At 41.6% G+C, this 19,570-nt stretch overlaps 7 protein-coding genes and 1 long non-coding RNA gene across 9 annotated transcripts; 3 read left to right on the top strand and 5 right to left on the bottom strand.

Annotated features, from left to right (window-relative positions):
* Positions 1 to 9: 9 nt before the first annotated feature.
* Positions 10 to 4,022, bottom strand: LOC135803583 (WW domain-binding protein 4). Its single transcript, XM_065317244.1, is given in 6 exon segments — positions 10 to 287; positions 344 to 632; positions 699 to 995; positions 998 to 1,013; positions 1,076 to 1,148; positions 3,732 to 4,022. Coding segments are annotated over 6 exon segments (879 nt in total). The 5' UTR covers positions 3,734 to 4,022; the 3' UTR covers positions 10 to 85.
* Positions 1,250 to 3,672, bottom strand: LOC135803581 (calmodulin-lysine N-methyltransferase). The gene is made up of 2 exons (XM_065317242.1): positions 2,756 to 3,672; positions 1,250 to 2,702 (listed from the first exon to the last, which is right to left on the bottom strand). The coding sequence occupies exons 1-2, from the start codon at positions 2,888 to 2,890 to the stop codon at positions 1,893 to 1,895; spliced, it is 945 nt and encodes a 314-aa protein (XP_065173314.1). The 5' UTR covers positions 2,891 to 3,672; the 3' UTR covers positions 1,250 to 1,892.
* A 405-nt stretch (positions 4,023 to 4,427) lies between the features above and the next one.
* Positions 4,428 to 6,023, top strand: Sfxn1-3 (Sideroflexin-1-3). Its single transcript, XM_065317241.1, has 3 exons — positions 4,428 to 4,751; positions 4,812 to 5,081; positions 5,298 to 6,023. Exons 1-3 carry the CDS (start codon positions 4,579 to 4,581, stop codon positions 5,836 to 5,838), a joined length of 984 nt encoding a protein of 327 aa, XP_065173313.1. The 5' UTR covers positions 4,428 to 4,578; the 3' UTR covers positions 5,839 to 6,023.
* LOC135803570 (uncharacterized) lies at positions 6,012 to 8,167 on the bottom strand. The gene is made up of 3 exons (XM_065317226.1): positions 8,026 to 8,167; positions 6,262 to 7,956; positions 6,012 to 6,205 (listed from the first exon to the last, which is right to left on the bottom strand). Exons 1-3 carry the CDS (start codon positions 8,069 to 8,071, stop codon positions 6,075 to 6,077), a joined length of 1,872 nt encoding a protein of 623 aa, XP_065173298.1. The 5' UTR covers positions 8,072 to 8,167; the 3' UTR covers positions 6,012 to 6,074.
* On the bottom strand, positions 8,071 to 10,862 carry LOC135803577 (U3 small nucleolar ribonucleoprotein protein IMP4). Of its 2 annotated transcripts, none has more exons than XM_065317234.1 (3): positions 10,664 to 10,862; positions 9,133 to 9,284; positions 8,071 to 9,078 (listed from the first exon to the last, which is right to left on the bottom strand). In XM_065317234.1, exons 1-3 carry the CDS (start codon positions 10,695 to 10,697, stop codon positions 8,134 to 8,136), a joined length of 1,131 nt encoding a protein of 376 aa, XP_065173306.1. In that variant the 5' UTR covers positions 10,698 to 10,862; the 3' UTR covers positions 8,071 to 8,133. The 2 variants fall into 2 exon arrangements, with proteins under 2 accessions (XP_065173306.1, XP_065173307.1); XM_065317235.1 differs by lacking the exons at positions 8,071 to 9,078; positions 9,133 to 9,284 and adding exons at positions 9,363 to 10,092; positions 10,189 to 10,545 and having other exon boundaries at positions 10,664 to 10,832.
* Positions 10,863 to 11,066: 204 nt separating this feature from the next.
* On the top strand, positions 11,067 to 12,209 carry LOC135803585 (eukaryotic translation initiation factor 3 subunit G-like). Its single transcript, XM_065317245.1, has 3 exons — positions 11,067 to 11,253; positions 11,311 to 11,713; positions 11,782 to 12,209. Exons 1-3 carry the CDS (start codon positions 11,173 to 11,175, stop codon positions 12,150 to 12,152), a joined length of 855 nt encoding a protein of 284 aa, XP_065173317.1. The 5' UTR covers positions 11,067 to 11,172; the 3' UTR covers positions 12,153 to 12,209.
* Positions 12,210 to 12,408: 199 nt separating this feature from the next.
* Positions 12,409 to 13,219, top strand: LOC135803592 (eukaryotic translation initiation factor 3 subunit G-like). Its single transcript, XM_065317254.1, has 2 exons — positions 12,409 to 12,723; positions 12,792 to 13,219. Exons 1-2 carry the CDS (start codon positions 12,528 to 12,530, stop codon positions 13,160 to 13,162), a joined length of 567 nt encoding a protein of 188 aa, XP_065173326.1. The 5' UTR covers positions 12,409 to 12,527; the 3' UTR covers positions 13,163 to 13,219.
* On the bottom strand, positions 13,216 to 14,687 carry LOC135803595 (uncharacterized). The gene is made up of 3 exons (XR_010550843.1): positions 14,047 to 14,687; positions 13,758 to 13,871; positions 13,216 to 13,666 (listed from the first exon to the last, which is right to left on the bottom strand). It is a non-coding gene; the product is annotated as an uncharacterized lncRNA (long non-coding RNA).
* Between the last annotated feature and the right edge of the window lie 4,883 nt (positions 14,688 to 19,570).

Raw genomic sequence — 19,570 nt, 5'->3', positions numbered from 1 at the left:
GCTAACAGATTCAACTTAAAAATAATATTGATGTAGAAAAATACAGAGTGTTATGAAATATCTAAGTAAAATAAAGTATACATATTTAATCATCGTCTATTCTAGCGCGTGTGTTACGTTGACGCTTGTTAACGCCATTCTGTTTCCTTTTCTTAAATTGTGTGCTTCCAGCAACATCTACTAAAGCCTCCACTGTTTTCTCCTTAAATTCTCGCCGAGGTGGTGCTTCCACTGGTACTTCCGGTAATGGTATCTCTTCTACAGTTGCTGGTTCAGGTTCTTGCTCACTAGAAACAACCAGTGTTAAAATAAAAACTAATTTTGATAAAAAAATGTTATTTACACTATCTGAACGGTTTGCCAACGTCCATAAGGATTCGTTTTTCCTTCTTCTAAAAGTGGAGCAGCGACCACAGGCTTTTCCTGCTCAACCCGCCTTTCTTTCAATTTCTCCCTAGCTAATCTAGCGCGTTCTTCTTCTGATACTTTCTTTTCTTCCTGAGCTTGTAACCGTGTATTAGTTATCAATTTCTGATTGTAAGACTTCCAGGCTTTCGAGTTTTCCAACTCTTCTAGTTCCTTAGCTTCCAGTATTGATAAATAACCTTCTTTGGGTGGTTCCCATACCGATTCTATAAATATAAATGATTTAAACATTAATATATGAATAGAATAAGATAAACTGGGTTTAATTTTACCATTAGTTAAAATGTTCCAATAATACGTCCCCTTATCAGACTTGGCTTCCCTCCATATTTTCTTACCACCGGCGCTGGAGCCAGCCACTTCTAAATTCTCATCCTGCAATCTTTTATTAATCGCACGTGAGGTCATATCCGCGTTGTTCTCCACATCCTTGCGGTAGGCATCCATGGCGGCCGCCTCCATTTTGGCCATGGCCGCGTCAATTTTAACATTATCATGTTCAATCTTTGTATTATTCCGGGTGATTTGTTTCAGACGCTTGGAGACATTCTCTTGATGTCGACGGCCTTTTCATGAAACTCCACACTCTAAACAAACAAATTAACCAACATTATTTTCATATTATTGATTAAATTTCTATCCTACTTACAGGTTTATTGTCAGTAATCCAACACTTGCAAAAGTCGCAGTATTTCTTGGCGTTCGATTTCCAATAATCCGCCCTGAAAAGTAGACCAGAACAAAATTAAAATTCAAACATTCACAACCAAACAAACACCAAGGAAAAGACAAGATACAAAAGGACAGAATAAATAACTTGCAATCACTTTCATGTGTTTTGTTTATTTTCAACGGGACTAAAACAGTAAAACACTAGTAAACGTGCTTCAGATAATAATGAAAATTTCCTCCAACGACAAGATATGTGAGTTTGAAACAGAGATAAACGATCAATTCGTAGGTACACAACGAGTATACAATATGAATTCATTTCAAACATGTTGTCGCAGCAACAAACGACGATGAAATCGCAAAAAACATTGAGCATATATCGTTCCTCGCAACTGAATCCCGTCCCTGGGCTATTTTTAGTGGGCACCTGATGCCGTGTCTACCCGGGCCTTTCTTCCTTTATATTCGATAAATACTTTTAATAAATATATTTACATCTGCCATCATCATATTTCTCTCCAGAGTAAATCTGAGCTAGTTTTATTTATCTTTTGTAACGTGTATTAATTATCACAGACAAGATACAAAAAGTCAACGATATACAGGGTGTCCATCTATCTGCTTGTCTAAACACCCCGGATATAATTCACAATAGACTAGTGTGAGTATGACTAGAGGACGCCAATCGCATTGATCATTACGTAAGTCGATTAGAACTTGTAAAGGTATAAAGAGACGCGATATGTTGTAAAATGTAATAATATGTACTTGTAGTTCTTCCCTAAGGTCACTTTTTACGCTTTGGTCAATTCTAACAGAATAGGATAGTGGATGTCATCGTCGTAATCACAATTCGCCAGCAGCTGCAGATGCTTCTCCCATACGATGCGATTGTAGTTGACGAATTCGCAGCATCGAAATCCGCGGCATTCGCACGCCGTGATGAAACTAGCGAGGGTTTTACCACGACGCGGCGCCATGACTAGAGCCACGCCTGCAGGCGCAAGACACTCCCACAGGGTATCGATCAAATCAGCGCGCGCATCGTCGAAAAACAAGCAATCAGCGCACAGGACGAGATCGTAGGCGGTAGGCGTGGCTGCGCCGCGTCCCCACTTCAACACCGTGCATTCAACAGGACATGACAATTCATTGCACGCCAGACTAACCAGGACATTTTCCACAGATGATTTATTACCATCTGTGAGGTGGACATGGCGGGCGTGGCCATATTTGGCACTGACTAGCCCCGCCAGGCAGGACATCCCCCCACCCAACTCCAAAACCCTTTTATCTTCAACCAGATGTAGATTCGCACCCAAATAATACGTGAGTGTTTCCTCTGAGGGCCATATGCACACGTTTCCTGTATTATTGAAACCCATTAGATCTTCAGCGGAAAAAGTGCGCATGCGATGTCCGACGATGACAAAATACTCATGCGCGTCGATGGTCATGGCGTAGCGGTACCACGTGCGCTTTTTCGCCACGTGCAGCGGATGTATTTCTTCGTTTATCTGGCGGGTTGTAAGCAGAAGAAACGACGAGATGCGGCGGACAGAGCATTCGTCAGTTGGGCTGGACGGTTCACTACCGCTGGGGCTCTAAAAATCAAGTTATGCAACTTGAGCAACAGGGTGTAAGTAGATACACCTACCTTGAGTGCCTTCGCTAGGATGGCCCAGCGACGCCGCGCCACCTTTCGCTTGGCGCACGCATTAATCGGCGAGGCGTGCCCGTTGTCTAGCACGCCCTTCGCGCAGTCGCCGTTCGTCTCGTGCGGGCGTTCCATAGAACCATCTCTCTTCGCGTGATGGCTGCGAAATCAAAACACCCGCATCAGTCTCCTAGCAGGCCACCGCACCAACTGAGCGTTTACACCGCGCCAAAATTGTCGCGCGCGCACGCAATAAATTCGCGATATATAATTTTATATCGGTGCGAGCGCGCACGCTTTTTTTTTTCTTGCCTTCCACGCTTCGCTCCTTTAAAAAGGGCTATTAATATACACTCGATTGTAAATTAACCGCTCGCTGCGAATGCGCGCACGAAAATAAAATTCGTGCGCTGGGCCAAAAGCCGCCACTCGCGCGCGCCTCTCTCTTTTATTTATTTTTATTTTATTTTCTTCCGCCTCCAATTCAAATGCCGCACTGCGCAAACCCGCACACACACAAACACGCACATCGTGCGTTTGTTTTAAACATTTTCGAAAACAATCGCTACATTTCCCGCAATTTCCACATCAAGTATGCGTACGCGTCGTAGATAAATATTTACTCGTCGGCGTTCAATCGCCTCGCATGTCAATAATGTCTTACTCGACGCACAGCCAGTGTAAATAATCTCGGAAATCAAGGACCGGAAAACTGCGGCTAAATGATACTTGTATGCAAATAATCAGACGTATTCCGCCTGTATATACATCATATATCGATTTAATTCCTCGTGTATTTTTAGCGCAGGTAGAGCGCGCGCTCAAGTTGAACATTTTTTCGCCACTGACGCGATCCGGCGCCCATTAATTACACTTTATGCGTGATGCAACGCAAACAAACTGCGGCATGCGCGCCAATTCAACACACGCTTGTGTAAAAATAAAATGAGGAAAACTGCAAGGGTAGTTTACTTACATATTAATTGTCCTGAGATGTCTCCCCAACCGAATACTGTGTGGTGCAGTGCGCCGGTACGGCGGCTGCTGCTGAACGAATCAATAAAACATTGAACAATTTTCTATCAACACCGCGAATGATTTTCATTCAGGATCAAGGGAATCCCGGAAAACCGCCAACCGCACACCTCACGCACTCTTCTGCAGACAACTGTTTCTACTTACAGCTGTTCGGGTGAGAGATAATATTGTACTAGACATGGTAGCGCCCTCTAGCGTCGAATTAATACAACGCAAGTTTTTGTTGTGTTGACATAGGTGGAAAGTTTGCAAAATTTTTGAAGTTTACATCTCGCATTATTAGAAATTTACACTTTTATCACTTATCCCAAAAATTTATCTTATCAATGGCACGTATATACTTCTCTAAACTAAATAAGATTATATTTTGTAGCCGGAAATCATTGCGAATCAGCGCCGGCGCTCTCCAGCCACTGTTATCGATTACGTGCATGTTTTAAATTCTCGTCATTCTCGCACACAACAAGCGACGAAGCAAACTGGTGCGGCGATAATCTCTGATGGCGAGTTTATCAACGCGTGTTATACAATCGCAAGACAATTATAAAAAAACAACCGCCTTGGCACATCGATAACACACACAAACACCTACACTGCGAACGCGCGCACGCCTCGCCGTATACATTCATGTTGTCTGATTAGTTTAGCATAAATTATCAGTTATTTAATACTTTCGCCTTGCGACGAGGACGGCGTGAAAAAGTGCGCGCACAACATCGCGCCGCGCGCCGAAAACCAGTCGCGAAGAGAAACCGCAACAATTTAGTTCGCATTATTTCGCTGCCATGTCGAATAGTAAGCAGGAGAATTTGCAGACGTTGAACATCAACGAGCCACGATATGACCAGGGCACGTATTCCGGCCGAGCGAAACATTTTTTCATGGTCACGAATCCATTGAACGTACTTCAAAGCGCCTCCACCTTGGAAAGAGCGCGGCAAATCATCACAGCCTTCAGGTGAGTAAAAAACTAAAAATAACTAAAAAAAATATGAAATAATTAATTTTTACTTTGTAGAAAGGGTGAATTGAAGGAACCAATCACAGTGAATGAATTATGGCGACAAAAATACATCTACGATTCAGCGTTTCACCCCGACACCGGCGAGAAGCAATTTGTCATTGGCAGGATGTCTGCACAGGTGCCAATGAACATGATCATCACCGGAGGCATGATGACCTTCTATCAAAGCAATCCGGCGGTCATCTTCTGGCAGTGGATCAATCAAACGTTCAACGCGCTCGTGAATTACACAAATCGTAGCGGCGATGCTGCAATATCGGCAAAGTACGTACATAATCACACACAGGTTACGTAAAAGTCGTAAAAACCAATATGAACTTTGAAGTTTTGGTTCAAGTTTAATTCGAATTGAAATAAATTATTCTCGTTTGTTATCGCACAACTCGTGTGCAAAACATGTAAATAATTTACAATAACAGGAAAACATCATTATGAAACTTGTTCTATGACGCCATTAATGTTTTCCATTTGAATTTCCAGGCAATTAGGCACTTCGTACGTCTTGGCGACAACGGGCGCCGTTGGCACAGCGATGACACTGAATCAATACGCAAAACGGCTGCCGCCCATCGCCGGACGCTTCGTGCCCTTCATCGCCGTCATCGCCGCCAACGCCATTAACATCCCATGCATGCGTATGCAGGAAATAACCGAAGGCACACCTGTTTTTGACTCCGAGGGTAACCGCCTAGGTCAATCCACAGCGGCTGCACGCAGTGGTATCGCCCAGGTTATCTTCAGCCGGGTGGTAATGGCGGCACCCGGTATGATGCTCACGCCATTCGTAATACAGCACCTCGACAACAAGGGAATCTTCAAACGGCGTCCATGGTTGAATCTCCCAATCCAACTGGGCGTGGTTGGATTCTTCCTTATTTTCGCCACGCCTCTCGCGTGTGCCGCATTTAAACAGAAAGCTGAGATCAGCTTTAACAGCTTAGAATCCAGCCTACAGGAAGATATACGGAAAAATCGTGGTGATAATGTACCAAAGTCACTTTTCTACAATAAAGGATTGTAAATTGTTAAAAGTCGCGCATGCGCATGCATGGATGAACATATCAGTACAGGGTACACCTACCTCCTCATCACAATCGCGGATATGTGAAACTCATGACCAGAGGCAACCTTAGCATTAAATTAGTGTTCAGACAATAATTGTCACGCGCTGAAGGTGCAAATTAGACTAATAAATATTAATATATTCGTCGCTTTATTGATGTCAAATAAAAAACGTCCCCGCACCTGAGTTTTAGTTTAAATGATGAATAGGCTGTCATCATTGAAGATATCTGGTTGTGTTGCTTGCCAAGCAGCTCCAAACACTTCACTTGGTGATCTGGCCAAGGTAACCAGATTAGGAACATTTGGTAAAGCCATAACATAACCTATAATCACACCTATGTATATTTAAAACACTTAAAACTGTTTTTAGTTGGAATACCTGGAAACCAATCAGGTTTCTGTGTGCCTCTCATCTGAATCTGTGAATAATGCTGCGGGGCTTCCGTTTGTAGCAAAAACTCTATCCCCTCCATTAAAGGATCACATTCCTCTTCAGTCTCCTGTTGTATAGTACGATTAACAGCTAGCGGTGCACCTACTAAATCTATAACAGGTTCAACGTCTTCTATCGCTCCCCAAGGTGGTTTTTCATTTGCTAAAGGTGTGACCCTTTTCCTTTTGGTTTTACCACCTTTCCGAGCAGCGTTTTTCGTTACCAAAGGTTCCTCTCCAACCGTAGCGCAATAACTGTTATCATTTTGATTCCCACTAGCAGTAACAGCTGCATGCAGTGTCACATTCATCACCTCTTCAATATTCTGCACATCCATGGACATGTTGGGTATTTTATCAGGAATGACCACATCGTGAAGAGGGAAGGATACAGCGGAAGCTACTGCCACCTTGGGTTCTGTACTTGTTGGACCAGGAAAGAGATAATTATAGAGGTTTGAAGGTACGTCACCTAAAGTCAAACCCCTTTCTTCAATATTCATCATCTCAGCAATCATCTCAGGTGTGGGCTCCTCTAAATACGCAGGCATTGCAGTACAGGTTGCGCTTGTCTCACGTGACTCCACTCCAGCAACTGTGTCTTTATTAAAAGAATATCCAAGTGCTTTCTTTCTGATTGGATATGTCGAAGGGCTTACACGTTTCACATCCGGCATTTGTAGAGCTAATGTTTCATTAATCAACGCTGTTTCTTCCCGGACCATTTTTGCTACGTCCTGGGGACTTGGTAACACCGGCGCTTGTCGAATATCTTCAGGATCACCTTCATAGGTGACTGTTTTTATGGTTTGCTTGTATCCAGCAGCCAATGCGACTTTATTTTGCACAATTACGGCTTCTTTGGTTTTAGTTGCATGCGCTCCAGGACGAAAGGGACTTACTCTTGACATGACCACCTCTGTACGCTCGGCCATATCAGGTGAGATCGTTTCAATAGTAGTAACATCCCTACCGATAATATCCGGCATCCCAGGCTGTTTGGTAACACTTTTCGTTGAGATTACCTGTGTCTCAATAGGAATCAACCCTTCTTTAGTCATCATCATCGGTGGTTTCATAGCTGTTTTCCAGCCTGTGGTGGCAATCAAAGGAGTTTTCGGCCGTTGGGCAGCAGCTTCTAATAAACTCTCAGCTAACTGTTGTTCTAGGACTGATGTAGTTGCACGTCCTTGACCCCATTCACTTTCTTCATTATCTTCGCCATCCTTAACCAGTGTAGACTTTTTCGTCCTTTGGGCTTTAGACCTCGCAGCCTCCTTAATATCACCTTTAGTAATCTTCCGTGATGATGTCTTGGTAACCATTTGAGACCCCGACTTGGTTTGTTTCTCAACAGTAACAGATTTCGCGGAGGCCTTTGGAATAGCACCAGTTTTGGAAACAGATCGTGGGATACTACTTAAACTTGGTATTTGACTTCGTGAAGTCGAGGGAGGTTGCAAGCGAGACATAGATCTTTGCGGGCCTTGTCCAGGTCCCCGTGGGTTACAAGAAGTGGGGATATTAGAAGGTGCCAAGGTGGATGTAGCCCGCATGGGTCCCGGACCAGGAGGAATCCTGCTCGTACTCGCAGCATTTGCCCCAGCACGTCTTGAAGTGGTTCTTTCATAAAGCGAAGGTTCTACATAATCATTTACATATTTTTCTTACATATTATACATATTTTCACTAATTTTATACTGTTACTTACGGCTGGCACCCCTGGGGCCAACCCTCCGAGTTGGTATACCACTCATTTTGAATTACACAAAAAAAACCTTTAATTTTCCAACATATTTATACAAATAAACGTCAAAAATTACAGTCCTGGCATAATAAACGCGACATTATCAACAATCTTCGTCAATTGTTCCGGCGTGCAACAATTCTCCTGTAATTCAGGCACCTGTTGCGTCAAACACAGCAAAGGTCCTAGAGCGCAAAGTAACGAATCTAATAATACTGACAAACTACCAGAAACAGCAATTTGTCCTTCGTGTTCCTTGAGTCGTTCTCCAATTATCGTCAAACTCTCACCAAGGAGTTTGAGATGTGCAGCGACATCTATCGGTTTAATACCTGGCTTAGCCACTTCTCTTGATCGAGGACTATCGGGGGATAAAGTGTTACCTACATTTGGCACGCCCAGTTGGTAAGACCCTCCTGGTGTATGCCCACCCGCCCCGAATTTAACACCGCCTCCAGTACCACGTTGTGAAGGAGAATGAGAAATGAATTTTTTATTAGCACGGCCTGCATCGGGTTGTTCGGGTGCAAACGGCTGTAATTTCGAGTTGAGTCGTTTCGCACGACGTTGCCAAGCATCTTTTTCGCTTGTAGTAACACACGCCCATAATTCACTGAGACGTTTCGAAATGGACGCGAAATCTAACTTAGGTGTCTCCAAAAGAATCTTAGCGCGTTGTTCACGCGCCCATAACATATACGCAGTCATTTTAGCTTTACCCTTTTCTTTCTTCGGTGTTTTCGCTTTGATTACTTTATTATCCTTGATGATCAGACGTTTCTTTGGTGACTTATCCGAAGGACTAGCGTAGATTGTCTGCGCGGGCATTTCATCAATTCGACGGAAACCAGCCTGCGGCGTTTCTTCCTCCATGTCGCTTTGTGATTCGTCCATTGATTCACTGGAAGGAATCTGGAGTTCGTGGAATGGCTCCGCTTCATAGTCCGAAGTGCTTTCCTGGCTGACGATGTCATCGTAGTCGTATTCTGGTTTCATCATGTCGTCTTCCCCAGGTAACTTACACAAAAGATTAAAATAAGGTTATGTTTTGTGTGCAAATTCATGGCTTACTTTTTTCGGTGAGATATTTCCGAAGTCAGCCTTCTTGTGTGGAATTGATTGACGCTTGGGCTTCTCGATTTCATCAGGAGATTCAAAATCCATCAACTTTGAGGACTTCTTGCGGACACGCCCACTTCTCGACACGCCTGTTACATCAAAATCTAATAAAAAGTATAAGAATTAACTAAAAATCAAAACAAAAAGTCTATCAAAGGATTTTTGAGGATAAAAAACAAATATAGGAAAAAATTGTTTATTCTTCTTGCTTCCATCCATCCTCATCACTTAAAAACCTCCTCTTGATTGTAGTGTTCATGTAAGGTCTGAAAACCCATTCAGTATCAGCAGCTCCGGCAATATCCAAAGTCCCCAGCTTGATTTCATACAATCTCAATTGAAATCTTGGTCCTACTTCACTCAATTCAATCTGTTTTTCTACTTTTTTGTATGTATGATGGCGAAAACTGATGTAATCATCATGATTTGCGAATGTCATCACTCGTTTCGAGTCCTCCTTGGGTACAGGAAAGAGATACTTCAAAATAGACATTGCTCTCTGCCCCAGTTGGGTTTTGAAGTTGTGAAAGACAAGATGTGGGTATTGTTCGGACATGGTTCCGATGTCGGGGATATCGTGCCGCATTACAACGTCAGACATGTTGAAGTAAGCAGTCGGGCCGTAAGGCAAATGACAGACGACTAAACCATCTGGAATACCGCGATGTTCGTGCACAACGATGAAATCGGTGACGTCGTTTGCTCTGCATGCTGCAATAAGTTGCTTCATCTCGTAGTTACCGCGATTCATGCGTTGGGCATTCGGGAATATAAGGCGCATTTCTTTGACGAATTGTTTCAGTTTGGAGCTTGGGTCACGCGAGGTTGTGATTACAATTTTGGGGTCTTCAACGCCCGCATAACGATATTCATCATCTTGGGAATTTGCAAAAGTTCCACCACTTTCACCACCTGATAGATAAAGTACCAAACTGTTAGCAAAACTAGTTATTCATTTGTTTATTGTTAATTTATTTTGTATTTTTTGATTATAAATGTAATATTTACCTATTTGTACTGCTTTCTCAGGTCCATCATCCTGCCACTCAAGTTTCTTCTGATAATGTAGTGCTTTCTGCTGCAAGTCGCCGTGAATAGCAACATTGTTTTCCAAAGCTTCTTTCACACGATTCTTCTTATCTTGTATGCTTTTCTGACGATCTTCTACCGTTTTGCGATAGAGATATTCTCGTCTTAAACGTGCTTGGCGTCGCAGCATGTTTTCAGCAATGTGTTTTGAAAAATTGTATATAACCTCAAAGTACGCAGTGACCAAACAGTGTCACCAACAGCAGTTTAACAAAAATAAACAACCAAACTGAAGAATAGGATATTGATGAAAGGTTCTACTTTTCGGTTAGGCAACTAAAATAATGATATTTCTTATAAAATAATGTTAAATACTTATCGAGGGATTGTTTTGTTAATGAAATAAAGTCGGCGTAGGAAAATGCTTCTCGAAATGATTACAGTTGATGCTTACCATCTGATTTGCCTTTTTTCGCTAGGAAATCCATCTTTCACATGAAAATTTCTATTAGTTTTTGATTAATTTCTATATAAACTATCTATATTTTCGTTTAATGCCAGTAAAACACTATATTTCTTATGAATTGTGATAATAATTGATCACAACAACACAACAACGATAATCTTCTAGTTACATCCGATGAAGGCCGAGTCAGTTCGATTTATCACCAGATTTTTACATTTTACTCAAATTAATAATATATATGCTTTATTTAACTAAAACAAGAGTAAACTTAAATTTATTTTATAAATATAAGTGAAATGCAACAGGTTTCTTAATTGTTTTATGTTTAAATATTAAAAACAATTTGGTTTATGTCATTATTGATTTTCCGAGCGCACCAAAAATCCCCTACTTATGTCAATGCGCTCTTTCTAGGTTAATTTCTGAACGTGATTTGGACGCGCTTGCAAATTTTCTTTCAATATTATTAGAAAATCAGCTTGCAAACGCTTATAAAAATGCCGGTAGCCGACGATATCAAGTCCAGCTGGGCTGATGAGGTTGAACTGGAAGGTGGAAGCCTACCACCATCCACAGAAGTAAGTAATTTACATCAAAATATGTTGCAATAAATTACACATAAACACAAATTACAGGTGCGCGAAGGCAATTTGAAAATCGTAACAGACTACAAGCTCAACGACGACGACAAGAAAGTCAAGATTGTGCGCACGTACAAAATCGAAAAACGCATCGTATCCAAATCCATCGCGCAGAGAAAAACCTGGGCCAAGTTTGGTGAATCCGAAGGAGACAAACCAGGTCCAAATCCCGCAAACACAATTGTTGCTGAAGATGTTTACATGCAGTATATCTCCAACAAGGAGGAAGAGAAGCAGGAGGATGAGGGAGGCATTGAGAAACTGAAGGCACTTGGTGACAAGAATGTTGTCAAATGTAGGAACTGTCAAGGCGACCATTGGACATCAAAGTGTCCATGGAAGGACACTGTATTAGCTGGTGGTGCTAAGCCAGGTGAACTCAAACCATCTGCACCAGGTACAACATCACAACCTCCATAATACCTAAATAAACATATATTTATTACAATATTTAAAATAATTTAGGTGCTGCAGGTGCTGATGGGTCAAAACCACCAGGAAGTAAGTATGTCCCGCCTAGTTTACGAGAGGGCGCAACCAAACGCTCTGATGGACCCAACATGCCACGTCGAGACGATGCCACCGCCATCCGTATTAACAACTTGAGCGATTCCACCACTGAATCTGATCTGGAGGAACTCGTACGACCATTCGGCCCTATTCAGAAGTTATACTTAGCTAAGGAGAAGTCAACTGGACTCTGCAAAGGTTTTGCTTATGTCCACTTCAAGTTCCGCAATGATGCAGCCAAGGCAATCGCCAACCTCAACGGACATGGCTATGACCATCTTATTCTGATTGCGGAATGGTCCAAACCACCGGCGCATTCCAACTAGGAGAAGAAATAATATGTTTTGCAACTTTATTTGGAGAATAATAACTATTCAAAAAGACCTACATAGTTTTTACTTGGTATTTGTTGGTATGTGAGCAGTAAAGATAAAAAAACACTGAGGTCAAGACATCTTGACATGCTGGTGCAGTAAACATGATAACGAGTTATATTTATACCCAGAGTAAGCAATATTATCGGTTATCTTTATATATTTACTCTGATTTGTTGACGTGTATTGAATTAGTTGAAATTCTCCAGAAAACGCATCGTATCCAAATCCATCGCGCAGAGAAAAACCTGGGCCAAGTTTGGTGAATCCGAAGGAGACAAACCAGGTCCAAATCCCGCAAACACAATTGTTGCTGAAGATGTTTACATGCAGTATATCTCCAACAAGGAGGAAGAGAAGCAGGAGGATGAGGGAGGCATTGAGAAACTGAAGGCACTTGGTGACAAGAATGTTGTCAAATGTAGGAACTGTCAAGGCGACCATTGGACATCAAAGTGTCCATGGAAGGACACTGTATTAGCTGGTGGTGCTAAGCCAGGTGAACTCAAACCATCTGCACCAGGTACAACATCACAACCTCCATAATACCTAAATAAACATATATTTATTACAATATTTAAAATAATTTAGGTGCTGCAGGTGCTGATGGGTCAAAACCACCAGGAAGTAAGTATGTCCCGCCTAGTTTACGAGAGGGCGCAACCAAACGCTCTGATGGACCCAACATGCCACGTCGAGACGATGCCACCGCCATCCGTATTAACAACTTGAGCGATTCCACCACCGAATCCGATCTGGAGGAACTCGTACGACCATTTGGACCTATTCAGAAGTTATATTTAGCTAAGGAGAAGTCAACTGGACTCTGCAAAGGTTTTGCTTATGTCCACTTCAAGTTCCGCAATGATGCAGCCAAGGCAATCGCCAACCTCAACGGACATGGCTATGACCATCTTATTCTGATTGCGGAATGGTCCAAACCACCGGCGCATTCCAACTAGGAGAAGAAATAATATGTTTTGCAACTTTATTTGGAGAATAATAACTATTCAAAAAGACCTACATAGTTTTTACTTGGTATTTGTTGGTATGTGAGCAGTAAAGATAAAAAAACACTGAGGTCAAGACATCTTGACATGCTGGTGCAGTAAACATGATAACGAGTTATATTTATACCCAGAGTAAGCAATATTATCGGTTATCTTTATATATTTACTCTGATTTGTTGACGTGTATTGAATTAGTTGAAATTCTCCAGTTGGGGCTTCTTTGGTAGAATATAATCCGATTATATTGTATTTACCATCTTATTGTGTAATGCGCTTAGAGAAAATCAATTTTCCTGGCGTGTTTTGCGATTGGTTCCACCCCCAGCATCCCGTTGCTATGGTGATTCTCTCAGGGGGATGAAATTTCGCAACGCGCATGTTTTCACAGCATCCAATGAGGTTGTACCAGGGTTTGATTGGTCAGAAATTCACAAATCACACGTTTCCTGCATATTTCTGCAAGCAAGCAACGTTATTGATTAAGTTTTATCGCGGAATCTAGTTTTTTGACGTATTATGAAGGATTATAAACATTAAATGCATTTACATATAAATATTCGCCGTGGATAGCACGCACGACGTGGAGAAAAAGGGAAAAACCTAATTAAGTCCATTCGCATGTTGGTGGAGAGTAACATAAATTATTCTCGCCAACATAAAACTATAAACAATAAAAATACAAAGCATTATTCCATTTTTACGTTTTTTTGTGTGAATAGATATGGTTTATTGAATAAATAGGATTTTATACTTATTTTGGATGGGAATAGTGTCGTGCGAGTGTTATATTAAAATCGTGTGGACGTGAACAGCCCTAATATGCAAATTACACAGACCCTAGTTCTCTATTTCTCGTTTGTCCTGGAAAATAAACAACCACAGCGAGTTGGTCGTGAGAACAACGCGCTGCGTGTCTGACACTCTGTATGCTTCGTGTTTCACGTTGGTATTGACCAATAGCACCTCGGAAAATGTGGAAAACTGGGAAGCAACAGCGTCACCGCCGCCGCTTTGTTTCCATCGACTGCGCCTCGCGATATCGATTGCGTATTTGCGTGAAAAGCTCACTTTCCCTGTTTTTTTACCCGCTGGCAATATTTATGTCTTTAATTATCCTTGTTCACGGCAGCAACCCACCATACACATAGTATTAAAATACGCAAATATTTTATTACTAACTAGATGTTGCCCGCGACTTCGTTCCGGCAGTGTTTAATAAAAATGTAATTCGTTTTACTCTCTTGTTCTAGACATACTCGTAGTAAGAGTCAATTCTATCAATAAGATTAGCAATTTTAATTTAAAGAAATTATGCATATAAAGTTTTGTCAATAATGCACTTCAGCGCGCCATCTCGAATTCAACTATTTAACTATAACTATGATTGAATCTCAATGTCAAATTTTATTCTATAGAAAAGAGCTGTTTTGAGGATTTTCCCGGCAATTATTCGAATTTTTCTCACCTTTTAAACCTTCCCTAGACCTCCACGAATAATTCAAGACCATGATAAGATAAATCCGTTCAGCCGTTCTCGAGTTTTTGCGAGACTAACGAACAGCAATTCATTTATATATATATATATATAGATTAATTAATTAATTAAATAAATAAAAGAAAACAAAACAATCTTGTGGTTGTACTTATTTTTATTTATAAGTTACCTTGTATCTTGTATCCACGTGGTTTGTGACAAATTGCTGGTGGGTAGGATTTGCAGGAGTGAATTTCGGGGGCGTGGTCGGGGATCGATTGGGGCCGACCTCGAATTTTACGCGCGGCGAAAAACTTAACATTTTCCCCGATTCTGGGTCAAAATACCAAAAATAACCTCTAGGTATTTAATTAATTCGTAGGTATATTATTTAAAATTAACATCAATGAAACAGGATTACTTTTTCATTTCGTTGTTTCTCGTAGGTTGTATTTCGTCGGGAGGAGTCTTCTGGTAGTAATATTTTGTCTGCGCCCAGGCTTGTTATGTTTGGCAGCGAGCCAGAAGCGTATCACAGTGCTGGTCACTCAGGAATACACGAAAAGTAACTTAATTATCGAAACAAATTTAATACAAAACATTTTATACATTATTTCTATAGAAATGTGAAGTGGGAGTGACCTGGACACAACCTAAGTGGAACTGAAGACTTCATAATGAGTGGTTTTGCGCAAAACCCGCAAAAAGTGGTGGGGGTAGTCATCTGGGTACCTAATAACTGAATAAATAAATTAATCAAGTATTTATTACATTTATTTTACTCCTTAATGAATTACTAATCGTCAAAATTTAATTTTCTTCCTCTCCGCCATTTTTATCCTCCTGTTTCCCTTCCCTTGGCTCCTCAGCGTCCGGAATACAGTAATTCATCACATAAGCACTACCAGTGATGGCTGTATCCCGTATATACAACATCCTCTCCTCCTGTGTTTGCATCGACCGTCGATACATGTGTCCAGTACAAAGATAATAAATCGGGACACTTATAAACGGTGGCAACGCAAGCGCAATCACAACGATGGAAAACGCAGGTAGAATTTCGAACCACATAATTATCTGTATACTTCTGACGTTTCTATCAATATAAATAAGCAACCTGTGACAAAAACAAAACAAAATAAAAACAAAAGCAATATTTGCCGACCGGAAATTCCTGTGACTCCCGCAGGAACGTTGTACTCATTGCTGGTTGTATAAATACCCGACCGGGAGACATCTTTATCGCCAGCGACTAAAACAGACAAAACAAGACAAAAACACATCTCCCAATGTGCATTTTGTTTGATTTAAGTGAACTTTAAGAGCGGTTTAAGAGGCGTTAATGAAGCGTTTCCGTCTAATCATCGGGCATTGTGCGCTCGTTGAGATTGTTGGTCAGTGACAATTGCCGCCGGCTGGATAAGTGTATTGTGTGTGTGTTTCTCAAACGATGATCCACTCAATGAGCGATCGAATCCGCTGATTCCATACTTGATTCCCCTATTAGACACAGATAAGGCGCTTGTTTACCGAATCCGTCCGCGCTGTCGCCGGGCGCGACATTATCTCGCCCGCTTATCAACCGAACATTGTACGCACTCGAAATCACGGCGATCATGAGTGTTTGTTGAAAAAGACGACAAATTGTTTAGTTAATACCCTATATAACCTATAGAGGGCGCTGGAATGCACAAAATATAGTTTTACACGTTGCGCATGTGTTGAAAGTATAAATGTCATTTAGAAAATAGTTTTTATGTGGATTTTCCTCCTATTGTGTGTCGAGAAATACTCGAGCTGATGTTTCGTGAAGTGTCGGCGGCGGTAGCGGCTTATTTTGGCCCCGCGATTGTCTCTTCTGGACGCCGCACGCGTGTATTTATATCTCAGCAAGCTGCGACAAATGTTTTGGCGTTGGTGGCGAACCGAAGACACACACACACACACACGCCGGCGATAAATAACCGCCCGTAACACCTACGTGTTAGTCTTTTAATAGTAATAATTCTCAAGTAGAGAGAAAAAAAACCAGCCGAAAATTAATTAGGTAAGCGTTGTAAAATGTTTTCGAACAACAATCATATCGTCAACCATGCAACGTTTTGTTTGTAGCCAGCAGAGAGAAGCAATAAAAGGCCGTACACATTAGTTTTGTGCGTTTTGTAGCGGTTGTTAAAGTGCACTCGTGCACGGTGCTCGTATCTTTTCGATAAGGTGTCGTTGGCGTTATCTGATACCAGGCGCTGTGCAAAAGTTAAAAGTTAAACATGTCATGTCCGCGCGCGCATGAAATTATTAATTACTCAATTTTAATATTACTGCAATTTGTTGCACACGATGCGCAAGTTGGGACGTCCAAGGACGCGCGCATATTTTAATATTATTTATTTCGTGTTATGAATGGCAATAATAATGAAAGAAAGTGGGTGGTGAGGCAAGCAAAGCGAAGCAAAGCGTTTCAGTTCACTTGTTCCACTCGTTGTGTTTTTTCTTGGTCTGGCTGAGGAATAATCATGTGTCTCGTGTCCAGATGTGCGTGAAATTCGAAATTATTCCAAACAGTCGAAAAACCCCAATTAATAACGCCGTAATGTGTCCCTTACGCTAGACTAATATTTAACACATGGTGACAGTGTATTATATTTTCATAGTTTATCTGGCTGACATGTTTGTCGATTTGAATAAGTTATCTAAGAAGCGCTTTCGTCAAGGTTGCACGTTAGACCGCCGAACGGAAGTGAATAAGGTCGATAAACACCGAAAACTTCCTCCTATCCTCTATCAGAAATGTATTTATTTATATTTGATGCGCTACCCTTAGTATACGAATAGATACACGCGTGTTTAAGTTTTTTTTAGGTTAAAAAACGTTTTAACGGTTTTGTGTCGCGTCGCGATCAACGCGACGACGCAGCCTCACACGCGTTTCAACCAGGGCACCACACACAACCGATGCTTTCCTAATGTTTTCGAATTCCATTCGGTTTCTAAATTAATGTCACCCAACAAGCGAACCGGAGCTCGCGCATAACTAATGTGACGCGTTACGTGATGTCTCACACAAACACACTTTGAGTTGGTCTCAAAAGTTGTGCTTTCCGAAAAAATCCAAGAAAATCTTGCGCATTTTTTTCGTCTGTTTAAATTTGCAACTTGCATGTATGTTGCAACACGTGTGGGTCGACCTGATGCGTGGGCATCCACCTCAAGAATGCCGTCCAGCATGATTCGATAATATTTCACATTTCACGCCGTTTTTTCGCTGATTACGGAGTCCGGACGACATCTTTACCTGACAGTATTAGAAACTTATCGCCAAACGCACTCTAATGCTGCCCGGTAAGATGTGAACAGTCCTCCCTCGTGCAGATGGCGCCACTGCTGACTGACGACATAACCTCTCTCGCAGGTGATTAATAATCGCGCATGTACACATCGAACACGCTCGATGGAGAACCATCGCCGGTCGGCCTACAATTAAAACTCGTCAATCAGGTTGGTTGGGCAGTCGCGCGCGCAGGTTACACTCACCGCGACGCACGGGGCTTGGCTAATCGAAAAACCACTCGCCTTATATGCATACGAATCAAATAACACGCGCTTTCTTTTTTCGAGCATTTTGCATTTTTCCTAAACGATACAAATCGATATCAAAGTGCTGCCACCTTGCGGCAATTGGATAATGAGCGTGCTGATTGATGGTAATTAACGCGCTGGGCACATACATGATTATTATGCATTAAAAAACATTAGAATAGACTTTTAAAATTGTTATCTAAATACGCGAGGTCTAAAAATAATCTTCCCGAGAAAATACACGAAAATCATGATAAATTTTAACGTAATTGATTGTTTTAAAATATTTACAGGTGTAAAATTTAATCGGAAATCCAGTCCTGCAAGAATTATTATTGTAACTCGTTGCGTTCTCGAGTAATTTATTTATAACTCGAAGAAAACACGGCGCCGAACATTTGCGACCGTTGCAAGTCGTACGTTTGCTTGAATATCTGTACAAATTACACACGTTTCGAGGTAAACAGGCAAATTAATAAACAAAAATGTTGCAAATGTGCAAAGTGTACAAATGTGCAAGTCACATGAGTCGCCGTGGCACACACCACCCGACGACACCGACGGCGCGACAACGACACGATTTTATTTATGCTAACTCGAAACACAAACGGAAAATTTCAGTACAGAAATCAAAACTAAATACCTGTTTGCCGTAGAAATCCAATTGGACACTAGAAACACACACGTGTTTGCAACTGCGGATTTAATTAGATAGAAATTATGAATTAATTATTAATAATTGCCAAAAATGGTTGAATGTGAATAGAAAAATGCGTGAAATCACGAAAATTGAGTTAGTGCTGTCGGTGGCAATCGATCGTGTTTAACTAATAGTGATTTTTCGATGAATCTAGTGTGTGATGTGTGTATTGATGCAGGAATGAACGAAACGCGATGCGCGTGACAATCGCCACGAGGCGCGCTGAGCGACTGAGTGCCAGTTTGTAGTGCGCCACCGATGAAGGCACGCCAGTGGCAGACGCATGCGCGCCGCATATTGGGGCGTGGCTCCGCGGACTATGACAGGCTGGAAACGCATGTTATTCATATGTTGATAACGTGTCTTAAACATTGGAACGCTCGTTAAATTACACGATGGAACTTTTCGAGGTTTTCGGACGATTTTTTAATTTCAACTTTGTTTCCATTGCGCGTTGTGCGTTAATGCTCGCCCAGCGATAAAAATGAATTATGTAACGGGCCCTTCGTGCACGCAATTATATCATGTGTCGTGTTGGTTGCCTATAGCGTGGTTATTTATAATTTTCTTCGGGTTTTGGAATTCCGTTTATTTCTTGCTTGATTTTCAC

Source organism: Atheta coriaria, unplaced genomic scaffold (assembly GCF_025399875.1).
Source record: "Atheta coriaria isolate IRGN ID8LTWV9N9 unplaced genomic scaffold, Caltech_Dcor_3.1 hic_scaffold_3_pilon, whole genome shotgun sequence".
NCBI lineage: Eukaryota > Metazoa > Arthropoda > Insecta > Coleoptera > Staphylinidae > Dalotia > Dalotia coriaria.
Note: the sequence above shows the minus strand (reverse complement) of the source record. Positions and strands in the feature narration are given on the sequence as shown.